Source organism: Nipponia nippon, unplaced genomic scaffold (assembly GCF_047370975.1).
Source record: "Nipponia nippon isolate SJK-2023a ecotype South Korea unplaced genomic scaffold, ASM4737097v1 scaffold_3, whole genome shotgun sequence".
Taxonomy (NCBI): Eukaryota; Metazoa; Chordata; class Aves; order Pelecaniformes; family Threskiornithidae; genus Nipponia; species Nipponia nippon.
The window spans coordinates 104,363,813-104,378,156 of NW_028262347.1; the positions used below are offsets into that span (position 1 = coordinate 104,363,813).

A 14,344-nucleotide genomic window follows, 5' to 3' on the forward strand; every position below is an offset into this window, starting at 1 on the left:
GAGAAGGTGTAATGCTGTCTGAAGTTTCAGCAGCAGCTTCAAAGAACGTCATTAGTCTTGCTGGAGCTCGGCACCTGACTGAGCAAGCGCAACAAGTGCTGGGGGAGGGAAATGCTTTGTGAAGCTCCCAAAGCTACGTGCTCTTCCACGTGCTTGACGCTTAGGGAAAAACCGCTCCCTTCGCGAGGTTTTGCAGCTGCTGGGCAGGCTTAACCTACATCTCTGCTGCTGTCCTGCTGTAAAGGAAACACCTCGCGGAGCACTTAGGCCTAGTTTCCCTGTGCACCGCTGTGCAGTTTCAGCTGTGGTTAATGCTGAGACTGGACTAACAGGACATCCCCCTCCGGCGTGTGCTGTACCTGTACGGGTGCCCTGCGACACTGTCCCCGGCCGCCTCGTTCCCCTGCGCGCCATCCTTTCCGTTGTGCTGTCCTGGCCGATGCCTGTGCAGCCCCCTGTTCCCCCTCTCTGGAGCCCGCAGAGGGGCTCCTGGCCCCCTGAGCGTCCCAGTAAGGTCTGGCGCCGGTCGCCGCAGAGGTGCTCTGACGCCCTTTTGACACGCTGGCCTGGCAGGAGGCACAAGCGGGAGCTGCCCGGCGCTGCCTCCCCGCCTGCTGCGGCTGCCGGAGCGGCGGGGGCGGCCCTGCGTGCTCCCCCCGATCCCTGCGGCCAAGCGCCCGGCTCGGCCCGCCCGGGAGGGGCGGCCCGGCCCGGTCCCGCCCGCGCCCGCCGCCGGCCGGCCTGAAAGGGGAGGGCGGGCGGCGGCTGCTCCCCTCCCACCGCCGCGCCGCGCCTCGCCGCGCCTCGCCCCTGCGCCGCGGCTCGGGCTGCGCTCCCAGCGGACTGGCTGCAGGTGGGTGCGGGCGCGGCGGAGGGGCCCGGGCCCGGGGCGGGCGGACCGAGAGGCGCCGGCAGGGGGGCCGCTGCGGCCGGTGCTCCTCGCCCCCCGTCCTGCCGGGGCGGCTCTCGGCCTCGCGGGTCCGCGCTGCCTCCCTGCCGGGGCGCCCGCGGCGAGCCCCGGGGAGCGCCCCGCCGCCGGCGGTGCCAGCACGGCCCAGGGCTGCGCCGCCGGCCCCCTGCGCGGCTGCCCTGCGAGGAGGGGGCTCCTCCCGGCCCCGGGCGCTGGCGGCGGCAGCGGGGCCGGTGGGCTGCGCAGGCGGCTGGGCTCGGTGCGGACTGGGGGCGCGGGCGGTGGCCGCGGCCCCGGGTGCTGCACGGCGGCCAGTCGCGCTGCGGGTGAATGCTGAAGGGCTGGACTGAACTTTCTGAGCTAATGGCTGAGGCACCCGGCTGCTCCTCTGCTGCTGGAAAGGAGAGAGGGGAACGGTTTGAGCTCCCAGCTGTCAGCTTGGCCCTGGCCAAGCTGCGTGTGAGCAGCCTGGATCACTTCAGCAGGGCTACTGAAGGGCACGAGTTAAGCATCTGCTTAACTGTGCAGGATCAGAGCCGTGGCACCTGGACAAACGTTCAAAGCGCTTTTGTGTAGCTTGCTTCATCTTCCTCTAGGAGATTACATCTCAGGAGTGTCTTCCCTCTCCTGTTCTGCCTCCTCTTCCTATGCATCCCTCCTCAACCCTTGTTTAGGGCAGCTCAGCCAGGTCTCATTCCTCCGGTGTGCTCAGGGCCAAGGAGCTGTTTGGTTTGGGTTTTTGTTTTGTTTTGTTTTTTTACATGAAGGCGTCAATTGTTTTATTGAAGATAAGACTCATCTCTAGTTTCTCTGCTTCTGTAATTCTGTCAAATGTGATCAGACTCGTCTGTCAGGACTTTATCAATCCCCTGTGCTTCCTACACAAGGTTTCACAACCTTCTGGGGTGTTTAATGATTTCTTTTAATGTGGCGCTTCTCTGCAGAAAGAAGCTGAAATGACAGGGCAGTCAATGGAATACTTTTCTTCCCCACCCCTCTTGACCGCTTCTCTAAAGTTTGGTGCACTCGTATCTCTCCAGTTTTCTCTGCAGTCTCAAGAACTCGTTCAACTTGACTGTCGTACAGACATAACCCCTTCTTAAGACCAAAATGTGCACTGGAGTGTCATGTGCTCTCACCTCAAGGTCTATGGCTCACATATTTGGAAATGGCCCCAAGCCTTTCTGTCTCTTGCATCCAGGGATTACAAATAATGTTCTTAAGTGCCTCCATGCTGCAGTCCTGAGACCGCTCACAGGGAGCACAGCCTCACATCAGCTGCTTCTCTGTCTTGCAACCGTGTTGTAAGCAAGGAGAAAAGGCTATCCGGAAGAACTTGCTGTTGCAGAGCACCGTGGTGTCACGAACCATCTCTGTCCCTTCCAGAAGACAACCAGGAGGCCTGTGGATAGCGAGCGGGGGGAATCTTGCTTCCCACCCAGACAGATTTAATATATGATGAGAGGCCAGGTGGGAAAGCAGATGGGTAGTGTCCCACCGTCCCCCAGCTCAAGTTCTTGAAGATGTGTGTAGTTTCAAATGCCTTGACAAGCTGAGATACAGATCTTTATTTCTTTTCTCAGTTGTTATGGACCAGTATTTTCTTTAGTACTATGGTTTGCTGGCTGCGACCTATGGACTGCCAGCCTCCTGCTAGCCCACAGACTCCCACCTTGCCTGTAGAGCTTCATCCATAAAACTCCGATGATCCAGGAAGGATGTTGAAGATGGCTCAAGGTCCCAAAAGTTTGGAACTGATTGGGGACTACATCAATCTTTGTCCAAAATAGATGAGGATGAGCAGAGCACTTCTGATGCCATTGTGTGAAAGCAGTAGCACCGAGTGTGGTGCAAAGTATGAGTTATTCTGATGCTGACCTGATCACTGCTGTGGTTGTTCCCTTTGGTCTTTTGGGGATCTGGGCTTTCTTCATTCTCTGTGTTTCTTGTGGGCTGCCATGAAGATGTCGAAAGAAAAATGCTAGAAAGGTACACTGGTTTGAGCAGACCATCTGTGCACTGTTCACTCTGTGTGCGAACAATATTAAAAAAAACTCAGGGCTGTAGGCTGCCTGGGGAGGCTTATATTTGAAGGGAAGTTTTTTTTCTTGCTCATTGTTTTCTATACTAAAATACTAATACTACTATTAGTATACTGTAATGCTAATATTAGTATACCATAATACTAATATTAGTATTTTAGTGTTAGTGTTATTTACCCAGGTGACTCTGGTGAAGCAGGAGTCTGTGATAATCCAAAACCAGAGCACAGAAGCCCACCAAACACTGGGTTGGATGTGATTGATGGTTAGACTTCTCTGCTTCAACATATGCTTTATTAAGTTTACTTTATACAGCATTGTATCTTCTAGGTTTTTACTAGAGATTCCCTTGGGCAGCTCCTGCTTGTAGTGCGACACCTTCCTGCAGTGGCAGAGTTGCTCTCAGAGCTGCATACCTGCCTGCTTGCACGGAGTTTTGGCTTCCATAAATTAGCCACAACTGGGTTGGCTCTCATCAACTTGATGGTAGCAGATGGTCCTGTTTTTTCTGGATCATACCCAACAGATTAGGCAAACTTTGGTTTCTTAGTCCAGGAAGAGTTTTGAGCATCCAAGTGAAGATGCCTTTTCCTTTTGGCTTCAAATGAATTGTGCTGCTTCATTAATTCTTGAGAAGTTTACAGTGAAAACATTTCTTTTTAATGCAGGCAAGAGCTGGATAGAGACTAGGATGCAGGAGGGGGAATAGTTCAGCCCCATGGATATGGGCTTCCAAGTCCTAGGCAGGAACTAGGTAATACAAAATACTGGAGGAGAGGGAGAGGTGTAAACGGCAGGGTCCTTGCACTGGAGTCTGTTCACTGCCCTTTCTTCCTGGGCTTCTCTGCCTAGACTGCTTGTTGTCAGTGGTTTTAGTACTTCAACCTAATAAAAGGCACCTGAATTAAAGAAACATCTATCTTGAGAGCTGTAGCTGTTCAGTTACTTCACTTAAGTTAAACTGATGTAATCTTCCATTGATATCAAAATCATACCCTGTGAAACGTGCTAAATAGGTGAAAAACAAGGGGCAAATTCTCAGGGGGATTTCAGAGGGATGTGTTCTCTCTGCTCCCTTTCTGCTGTCTCCCGTTTCAATGGTTTGCCATGGCTTTGAAAGCACACTCCCAGCAACTGAGGGTGGCCAGGCGTGCCGGGCAGGCGGGGATGCTGCTGCCTGCAGTGGCAGTCACGCGAGGGCTTCCCCCTGCCCACCCCTCCTGCAGCAGGCTCTGGTCCTGGCTCTTACCAAGATGCCTGCCCTGCCCTGCCCTGCGTGCTGCAGCTGTGAAACTTAAAGCCTCTATGGCATGGGCTTTTTTAATAGTTTTCTTGAACCCTGACTTCTGGCTGTTAGTGTTACTTGTGGTGTTAGGGGGATTGCTCTGTGTAAATCAGTCAGTCGGTATGGCTTTACCAAGCGCTTGTCATGAAAACAGGGAAGGGTATATTCTCTCTCCACAAGCCTTCTCCTTTCAGTGGCCGTGCTATTTCTTGCAATATTTATCTGATTTAGCCCCTAGCCCAGGACTTCAGACCACAACAAGGAAGCGGTTCTGTCTGCTCTGCTCTCGGATCTAGTGTGGGATCTGTCGTTTACTTGGATTTCGCACCTCTGCCGAGGCTCAGGGTGTGAATTCATCTCCCATCTCTGTTGAAGACCACCTATCTGCAGCCCGACAGTGGGTGCAGGCAGCTGAGCTCCCATAGCCAGAGGGCTGGGCTGCAGCCAGTGCCCTGCGCTGCGGACAGAGCTGCGCTGGTCGCAGGGTCCTGCTCCAAAGCTTGCAGGGCAGCCGTAGCTATGTGTCCAGTGTGGCAAGAGGTAAAGTGGGGAGGGGAGCAGGTGGATTTTGAGCCTTCCCTCATCTATCCCTTGTGTGCATAAGATTTTAGGTCTTCTTTCCTCTTTGCTGTCAACCTGAGATCCTAACAGTGGCTAGTTGCTGAACAAGGGATGGAGCCAGCAGAGTGCTGCCCTTTGAGCTGGTAGTTATGCCTTCATTATATCCCAGGAGCACTGAAAAGCAGTGATGTGCCTGGCTGAAAACCTGCCTGATGCATCCAGCATAGATCTAGGGCTGGAGCTGGTTCCTTGGCCAGGGTGCCTCTCCAGGCATGGACAGAGCACAGCTTTGCTCTGGTGGCAAGAGCTGGGGTAGAAAAAAGGTCCCTTACTGCAGCCTGGCATCTTCCCACCAAGATTTACAGCCTCCCTTGTTGCCTGGGAAGGGGCAAGGGATTCCTAAGCCAGCACTTTTAGGGATTGCTCCTGATGTTGGAAGGGATGAAGCAGCCAAGAGCAGTCTGCAAGTCTCCTGTGTCAGCATCTGCCCCTGGCCTGAGGGCCAAGACTGACACCTTGCTTGTCGTTTGGATTTTGGTAGCCCACAGAGGGTCCCGGCAGAGCTGAGGGTCTCAGCAATGCCTGGCATGTAGGTCCTTGCAGAAGATGGGTGACAATTTTTTTTTCTTCAAATGACTATTTCTTTCACCTGCACTGCCTCTTCACCTTTTATTTGTTGCCCAGTAACACCCCACCCCACGTGTAAAACCACCTTTTCTGCTCTTCTCGGCACACTTATGCATGTGTATAACCCACCAGGTGCACCAGGACAAGCCTGTACCTGTTCCCGTCATGGAGCCTGTCCTGAGCTCCCCGCTGTCCTGGAGAAGGCCGGCAGCACAGGGCTGCCGTCCTTCCCTCTCTCCCTGGAAGCTGCATGCACCCTGGATCTGCTATACAATGTCATAGCCAAATGCTTTGTCTGCCCTAGTGTTGACTAGGATAAATCCCTTTTGGGCCTCTCAGGTAAGCTGAGAACCAGACCAGCTTCATGGGCTGTAGCTCCACAGTGGCCAGCGCTGCCGGCACGAGCCAGCCTGTTCCTGCTGACAGGGAGGCAGGATCCTGGGCAGATCCTTATTTTCCTTGCAGGGCTTCTGCTCTCTTCTCTCAAGGCCATCACCTTTGTCTCCATCCTCCTGGAGCTCTTGCTCTGTGGGTCCAACCATCCCCTTAGTAGCTGCTAGCATCAATCAGGTTCCTCATCGCTCCTGCAGGCAGAGCCGCCCAGCTGGCCCTGGGTGGGAAGGGTGGCAGTCCAAGCCCTAGTAGGAGTTGCCTTTGAAACAGGGGGAGGGTCTCAGCCAGCGGCTGCTCTGTTTCTTTCCCATGTCCTGTCCCCACATGGGACAAGAAAGGAACGGGGCAGGGGGGAGTATGGCACTTTTACTCTCCCATGTTGGCATCCCCCCACGCTATCTCTGGCCAGAGATATCCAGCTGATGAGGGCAGTCTGAAGATTGTATTTAGCAGGATCTTATCCAGGACTTTCTTTCCTGCCTCTTAATTGATCAAGCAATAGTGGAGAGGCTGGCAGAAAAATCTTGGACCAAATTCTGCTCTACCACATCCCTGCAACCCCCCTGGGGTGTAGCGTGTGGGGCCCCCCAAAATCCACTTATAATTGTTCCCCTTCTCTCCCCCGCCCCCTTCCTAGCATGTCTGAACTGGGTCCTCAGGACACGGCTCTGCTTCTGACTGTTCCCAAATAATTATCACGTAATTTTTCTCCCAAAATAATGTAAGGTGTGGGTGAGGCACGTTCGCTTCCAGTGATGTAGCAACACCCCTTGCACAACAGAAATGCTGGGTGTTTCACCAAACTGGAAATGGGACGGCAGCCGTAGGAGCATGATTAAGGGGTGTCAGTGTGCCACGGGTGTTGCACGTTATCTCTGGGGCTGCTTTCTGGGTTTGCCTTCTGCCGGTGCATCAGTATCCTGGCGCCTGCTTTCCCTTCCCAGCCCTTTCCCTGGAGCCTCCCCATCCTCCCACGGCTGAATCATAGCAGGGCAGCTCTCTGTCCAGACCCCTGCTGCGCTCTCTGGGATTGCGGCGCCTCTCAGAGGGTCCTGCTGTGACCTGGGCTCGCTTCCACCCCATCTGCACTGAGCAAGGTGGTTTGCCAGCCTTGCGAGGGCCAAAGCCAGAGTGTGCCTCTCGGCATTCCCACCGGGCTTTGCAGGCCTCCCAGCGAGCTTGCACAGACATCAAGGGCTCAGAGGGAACCAGCCATTCTGGCTGGGCAGAAATAGAAATTAAATCCAGCTGTGCTGGTTCTGTAGCGGTAACTGGGGATTGAGCAGTGAGTGTCTCCGCTGGTGCAGTGACCCAGCAGAGCTCTTCCAGCCACTCTCCATCTCTAACGCTCTGCAAGTCAGTCTGCTAGTTTTTGAGCCTTAGGAGCACACAGAAGAGGTTTTGAATTTCTGGAAAACTCCCCTGATAGACCGTGATATCTGACTGGTGTTGTTTTTATTTTTGTGGCACTTTTTTGTTTATTTTTTTTGTTTGTGTTTTTGTTTTTTTTTTCCAGTGATGAACTCTAGACTGCTCTCATCTCCCAGATCATGAACTTCTGGCTTGCAGCTACAATCCCCATTGTTAGTTGTCCAGTTGACAGAGTGTTTCATACTATATTAATGGCATGTTTCTCTCCTTGCAGCGATAAAGATGATGAAGGTGCTACCGTGCCCTGCTGCTCTTCTCTTCCTAATGGCTACATTCACTCTGGAGCCATCTCGCTGTGCCAAGGTGCTGATCATGCCCACCATAGTCTTTGACAGCCACTTGCGAGTCTTCATGCGAGTGGCAGAGGCACTGACTGACCAGGGCCATGACCCTGTGCTACTTCTTCATGAGGGTCGGGATGTGGAAACCTACCTGCCTGGCTTCCGTGTGCAGAGGTACTGGGGTATCTTCAGCACAGAGAGTGCGGATGCTTGGGTGCAGGAGAAGATAAAGCGTGTCTTCCAAGGGAAGATGACCTCTCTGGAGATGTTTTCCTTTTTGAAGAAGTACTTGGAAAACTGTGACCTGGTGCTGGGAAACTCTACCCTTCTGCAGAAACTCCAGCATGAGAACTTTGACCTGCTGTTGGTGGACCCCAATGAGATGTGCGGCTTTATCCTGGCCCACATCCTCCATGTCAAATATGCTGTGATCTCCACTGGTTTCTGGTTCCCAGCGGAGATTGGTGCCACTTCCCCCATTGCCTATGTCCCTGAGTTCAACTCCCTGATGACAGACAGGATGGGCTTCTTTGGTAGGACTTGGAATCTCCTAGTCTACGTGATCACTCGCGTGGCTACAAAGCTGGTCATCCTGCCCAAGTTTGAACGTCTCATGGAGAAGCATAGGGTGGAGCCCAAGACATCCATGTTGGACCTTGTCCATGGAACTAGTCTCTTCTTCCTCTGTAATGATGTGGTGCTGGACTTTCCCCGTCCAACACTCCCTCATGTCATTTTCACGGGGGGGATCCTCGCTGAGCCTGCAAAGCCCCTTCCAGTGGTAAGTGCAGGAAAGCTTTGAGCCGTGATTGCACGTTAACCTGGGGAGTTATTCAGTGCAAATCTTCTTTTGAACAACATTGTAAACTCTCAGAAGCCCTAGGAGTCTGGAAAGCTGCTGTGTTTTGGTGCTTGGGTGCAGCAAGGGAGACAGGGAACACTGAGGACTCTGGGGTTGCAAGGAAGATGTAGAATTAAGTTGTCCACCCTAAAGCGGGATTTGGCTTCACTGTCCATGTAAAATGGTGTGTGGAAGTCCTAAATTGGCAGTGTTGCCCCAGGACTTGATCATGAGTAGTTTGTTTGTTCCTATACTTGAAGCGGAAATGGGAAGAACAATTATTCTTCATTGCTTCATCACTGATTCATGTCAATCCAGAATTTCCTCCTTAATCCTATTTCTCGCAGGGCATTTCTGCCCTCGAGCTTGTAGTCCTAAGAACCCATAGGAGAGTGCTGTGCTTTTTCCCTCATGAAATTCAGTGTGGAATCCCAAAGTGTACAAAACTGAAGTGTATCATCCCCTTTCTCTCAAGGTCCCGCCCTGAGGGAAAACTCCCCACACATCCCAGAGGCTTTCTCTGGCCTGTACCTTCACTATCCCCAATAATAAATTGAGAGGGACAAGCTCTTAAAGCCTCCAACAACAGACAGATATTGGAACAGAGCAGGAACTGTCTGCCATTCCTCCCATTGCCTTACCACTTTTACAAACATGGGGGGGGGGGGAAATACACCTTGGGCAGTCAAGTTGTCTTGGTGTCCTGACTAAGGGACTGAAATGGAGAAAAGATTCAACTTTCAAATGATGAGAGAGCTGTCAAGATCTCTGATGGCAGCTTTAATTGAGACTGTGGGTGCCAATTTTTTCCAGTTAAAAGGAAAAAGTAAGGTCGGGTGCTTCAGAACAGAAATTCTCCAGATGCGTATGGCTGCACATCACCTTTTCCCCATGTGGCACAGCATGCAGGTAATGCAGCACACGTTGCGACGTGCTCCAAAAGCTGTGTCAGAGAGTGGCTACCTCACAAGTCTTGCAAAACACTGGCTTGGTCCAATCTGGCTGTGTACACACCTGCCTTAAGAAGAATTGAGTTGTTTTCTGGGGCATTACTCATGTGCTTCACAGCTTCCAGAGCAGATCCCCAAGCGCCTAAGGGAAGAATGATGGAGATAAGTCCGGAGCTCTGCAGTAGGTGGTGGCTGTCATGCTAGCAGGTAGGCATGTCTGTGGCCGGGTTACGGGATGCCAGCAGAAGAGAGGACCTCTGCAGGTCTAGGTGTAGCTTAAGGAATCTTCCATCTGAACTGGAGCAGAGTTATGTAATTAAGGTGTTTATTTCCTCATATTTGAAACACTATGATTGCGAGTTCCTCTAATTAGGATTCGGTGAAATATAGATATATATTTGAGAGACGGTGAGAACTTTTGGTGGTCAGCCATGCTTCCCTAACAACTTTAATGCTGTTTCTGAAAGTCAAATGTTAAGGCTCAATTATAATGGATAACATAATCACGTGTTTTATGAGTCATTGTACTTTTATTTAGAAAAGTAAAACTAGCACTTTCTCTTCTTTTAGCAGTCTTAGTGGTTGTATTGCTCAAAGGATGTGAAACTCAAGAGAATGCAGAAACAAAAATCCCTTAGTCGAAAACTTTTTGATTCTTGGTTGTTGGGTTGTTTTAGGGCTTTTTAAGCATTTCTGCAAAGATTGGTTTGAGTCCCAGAAGCATATAACAAAGGACAAATATCCCTAGAGAGTAACACTAAAATGTGGTTTGTAACTCTTCTGTGCCATGATCCCCCAACCTGTAGACTACTACTACTAAGATATTCTGAATTAATCATCCTATTTTTCTCCTTTAATAACTGGAAGAACTATTTTTTTGCCCTTTATGTTCTTCTACGGTGTTCATTTCAAGGAAGTATTCATATTCAAAGACAGATTTTATGAAACTTCCCTAAAATGCTCCTGACTGTGATGATAGATAGGAAACTTGAAGCAGGACAGAATCCATAATGAGAAATAGGCTCAGCCCAGGCTGGTGTAAAAGGGAATAGCTGGTGTTTGCTCCACAGCACCTGTGGTGGCCGATTTCTTCTCCCTGCAGCCTTCTGGCCCTGGTTGAAAAAAGTACAAACTCTGTTCTAGGTACACACCTGTTTATGTAGCATTACAGGTAGCCTCTAAATGAAGTACAAACAGCTGTGGTTTTTGCTGGATCTATAGCTACCTGTCTGGCTAGTGACCAAAACTAAATCTGCTACCTGCAAGTAGCTATCAAGGATGGGTAGAAGTCTCCTGGCAAGATGGCAAAACCTTCTGCCACCTCCAGGAGCCTTTAACATTGGAGAGTTTGTGGAGTATCTCCAGCGAGATGTTCCCGACTCTGCCTGAATGATGTTTCGTCTGTTGTATCAGCCTACAGCTAGAGACCCTGACAGGCCTCCTGCCTTAGTGGTGATGGGAAATAGCCTTCCTCTTTTGATTCCAATTTCCTTCTCTGCTCTGGCTGCTCATATGGGGGTCCTATATTTTCAGAGCCCTCCTTGCCAAAAAGTAATTGTGTTACCTCCAAAGCAGGAGGTAGTGCTATGAAATGGAAGTTTTGAACACCTCCCTGCAGAGCTTCCAAGCCCAGCAGGTGCTCAAGTAATTTCTGCCTGGCTGGGTGCAGAAATCACAGTGGTTTTAGAGTTCATTGCCTGGTGAAAACCACGTAGCTTTGTGCTCCAGGTGGATTTGGCTTCATCCTCTCTGAAGACAACTTTCTACTGGCAGAGGCAACACTGGGAAGGGCCTTTCTCCAACAAGACTTCAAGGCAGCTGTGTGTGTTTTGCCCACAGGGTCTGCGTCTCTGGGTGGAAGCAGCAGATGCGGGTGTTGTTGTTGTCTCCTTTGGCATCGGGATCCGAGCCCTTCCGAGCGATTTGGTGGAGAAGATGGCTGGCGCATTCGCTCGCCTCCCACAGAGGGTGGTGTGGAGGTGAGGAGGGAATGGGATTCCTATTAACTCGAGTTGGATGAAAATCAATGTTCAGGGGTGATTCATCTCAAAACACAGAATTTGCTTTCCATCTCTTGATCTGATTGAATTTATAATTGTTCTCTGTATATTTCTTTTCCCTTCCCCCCCCCCCCCTTCCTTTATCCTCTCCCACAGATACTTTGGGCAGAAGCCAAGAAACCTGGGTGAGAATACGCTGATGATGGGGTGGCTGCCCCAGAACGACCTGCTAGGTAAGGCTGGGCTCTGTTTGTGTGTGTGTGTGTGCGCTGCTAGCAACATCTCTGGAGTTTAGCCCAAACCACAGCAAAGGCATACAAGGACAACAGCACCTGTGTGGGTCTAAGTCTGTTGCTTGTTGCAAGTCTGATCTGTACAAAACATGGTCCCCACCTAACACCTGCTTGAAGCTGCATCTTGGCCCCTATCTCCCTCCTCCTCCAGGCACTACTTGGCAAGTTCTGGGCTGCCAAAAGCCAGGTGTGTTCCCAAACATCCTCTCTGCTCAGCATGCCTGGTTTTCCCTAAACATACATCAACGCTGTGTGTTGAGGAAGCGACCGGTAGCCCTGTTTCAGCGTGGAAGGCACTGACCTGCTGCCATTTCTTTGCCTGCAGGCCATCCCAACGTGAAAGCCTTCGTCAGCCACTGTGGGATGAATGGTGTATTTGAGGCAATTTATCACGGTGTGCCAGTGGTGGGATTTCCTTTCTATGGGGACCAATTTGACATCATGACCAGAGTGCAGGCGAAGGGCATGGGTATCCTCATGGACTGGAGCAGAGTAAAAGAAGAGGATCTTTACCAGGCTGTTGTCACAGTTATCTCTGATCCCAGGTGAGGCATCCAAAAGCATCGAGCTCTTCTTGGTGCAGGCTGTATGTGGGGACCAGCGTGTCTTTGTGTGGTGGCTTCTGGACCAAGCAGAGTTGCAAGCATTGCTCAGCTGGCCGGACGTGTTAGTGCCTTGAAATCCTGAGATGCATCCAGGCAGAGATACTCCACCGTTTGCTGTTAGAGAGCATGATCTAGTCCTGTTTGGCTCTGACTGTAATTTTCTTAGAAAGCTTTCTGAGATGCTGAGGCACAAGCCTCTTCTCCTTTTAATGCCAGCCTGTCATCAGGGAAAGTGAGATCACAACCTCACCTTGGGATCTCCCTGGCCTTGTCCAAACAGCTTCCCTTAAAAACTGTTAGCGCAGAGAGCGGACTGCAGGTAATGCTCCGTCTGTTCCTTCTGACAGCCAGATACTCTGCCCTTTCCTAGATCTTCGGCAGTACAGTGACGCAGGGCTCTCACTTTCTAACAGGACACATGCAGCTGCTGGTGTTTGAAATGCTGTCTGAAAGCTTCACTTTTTTGTTTGGTTTGGTTTTGTTAGCTATTAGGATCTCTCAACTACTGACCTCAGTGTCAGTTGTTAAGGTGTTGCCACTTGGTGCCTTGAAGGATTTGGCCAGTCATCAAGTGTGTGACTGTTGCTTGATGCTGGGTGAGGTCTTTGGGTGCAGACTCCCCTCAGAAAGCAACGATTCACATGAACCCACTGAGCAGGGACTTGGGAGCTGAACTGCCAGTCTTGTTAACAACTTGTTACACAAAGTAAATGCAGTCTGGCTTGTGCTGCTGTGGCTAACGATTGCCATCAGAGTGGCTTTCAGAGGCAGATAGGAAGAGAATTCTCGAAGGAATTTGCCATTCTCCCAAGGTATCATTTGGGACTTGACACCTCAGACCACTTCTCAGCTATAAAGCTCCTGTCAGAAGTATAACTTCTTGTCTTCTTCCCTTGCAGCTACAGAAAAGCAGCAAAGCTCATCTCAGCTCTGCACCTGGACAGACCGATGCATGCTCTCAATAGGACAGTGTACTGGCTGGAGTACATCCTTCGTCACGATGGGGCACCGTATCTTCGCCCTGCTGTCTACGACCTCTCCATATATGAGTACTTCTGCCTGGACATCTTGGCTCTTCTCTTGCTGTGTCTGGCCGGTATTGGATTCGTTCTCTACAAATCTGTGGTATGGTGCAGAAGGAAGGGGGCCAGCCCTGTGTATCAGAACGGCAATTGCGTGAAAGGCCACTTCACAGAAGAGAAGAAGTTGCAGTAGTGGCTCAGCATGTTCCGGAGCACATCCTGTCACTGTGAAACAAACTGCTGCTGTGCCAAGAAATGTACAGCATGCAGGCACGGAGAGAGGTGAAAGATCAGCAGGTCTGGATGAGAAGAGAATGGGGAGGGAGGAGTATTGCAAAGTCCTGCGTGCACACCTCTGTGTACAGCACCTGTGGGCGGGGGCACGAATTCAGGCGTGGGTGGAAGCACTTGGCCAGGACGCTGGGAATGGGGCATGGGTAGGTAGACTTCCAGGGAGGACTGCAAGTTGTTCCCTTTGTATTGCACGTTGGTTTCGATGCTGGTGTTGCTCTTCTGGCTTTTTGGATCTCCGTGGAGGCTCTGGAGGTAGGAATAGCATTTCATGTGTGGCAGACACTGTTTCTCCTCTGCCTTGTTACCAAGAGCCCCAGGAGTCAGGATTCCTTTATGTGCAGGTGAGGACCTGAAGCAGAGCTGTGGACAGAGAAGGGCACTGAAAGTATCATCTACAAGAGAATGAAATTGGTCTGTTTTAAATTCTATGGGTAAATATTGTTCTTCCTGCTTCCATCAACCCTCTGCAATCCTGTTTGTGTTTGAGCTAAATTATTATTTTTTTTTTTTAAATAAAGTTATATTCTTTCCCCTGTATGGCAGTTCTTGCTTGAACAACATCCTGAAAGATTAAAGCACTTTTTCTTCTTGTCACTGCTGCTATGGTGTCCACGTACCTCTGGATCCCTAAAAACCTCTGTCAGCAACTCGTTTTGGTCTTCCCACAGGATTTCAGGCAGTGCCTTCCCTCCTCTGCCAGCGTGTGACACACACCCATGCCCATGGAGTCTCCAAACCTGTGATAAAAGAAGAATTTGGAACAGATGCAAGTGCCAGGACCACAGGAAGAGCAGTCAGTAGCTCAGAGA

At 50.9% G+C, this 14,344-nt stretch overlaps 1 protein-coding gene across 1 annotated transcript; it reads left to right on the forward strand.

Moving 5' to 3' along the window:
* Nucleotides 1-786: 786 nt before the first annotated feature.
* LOC104019447 (2-hydroxyacylsphingosine 1-beta-galactosyltransferase) lies at nt 787-14,047 on the forward strand. The gene is made up of 6 exons (XM_087765658.1): nt 787-853; nt 7,464-8,311; nt 11,161-11,300; nt 11,478-11,554; nt 11,940-12,159; nt 13,119-14,047. The coding sequence occupies exons 2-6, from the start codon at nt 7,472-7,474 to the stop codon at nt 13,432-13,434; spliced, it is 1,593 nt and encodes a 530-aa protein (XP_087621784.1). The 5' UTR covers nt 787-853; nt 7,464-7,471; the 3' UTR covers nt 13,435-14,047.
* Nucleotides 14,048-14,344: the final 297 nt, after the last annotated feature.

Coding starts and splice junctions, on each gene's coding strand:
- LOC104019447 (XM_087765658.1), top strand. CDS start 7,472: ATGATGAAGGTGCTACCGTGCCCTGCTGCTCTTCTCTTCCTAATGGCT. Junction 11,555..11,939: donor GCCCCAGAACGACCTGCTAG/GTAAGGCTGGGC, acceptor CTTTGCCTGCAG/GCCATCCCAACGTGAAAGCC. Junction 12,160..13,118: donor ACAGTTATCTCTGATCCCAG/GTGAGGCATCCA, acceptor CTTCCCTTGCAG/CTACAGAAAAGCAGCAAAGC.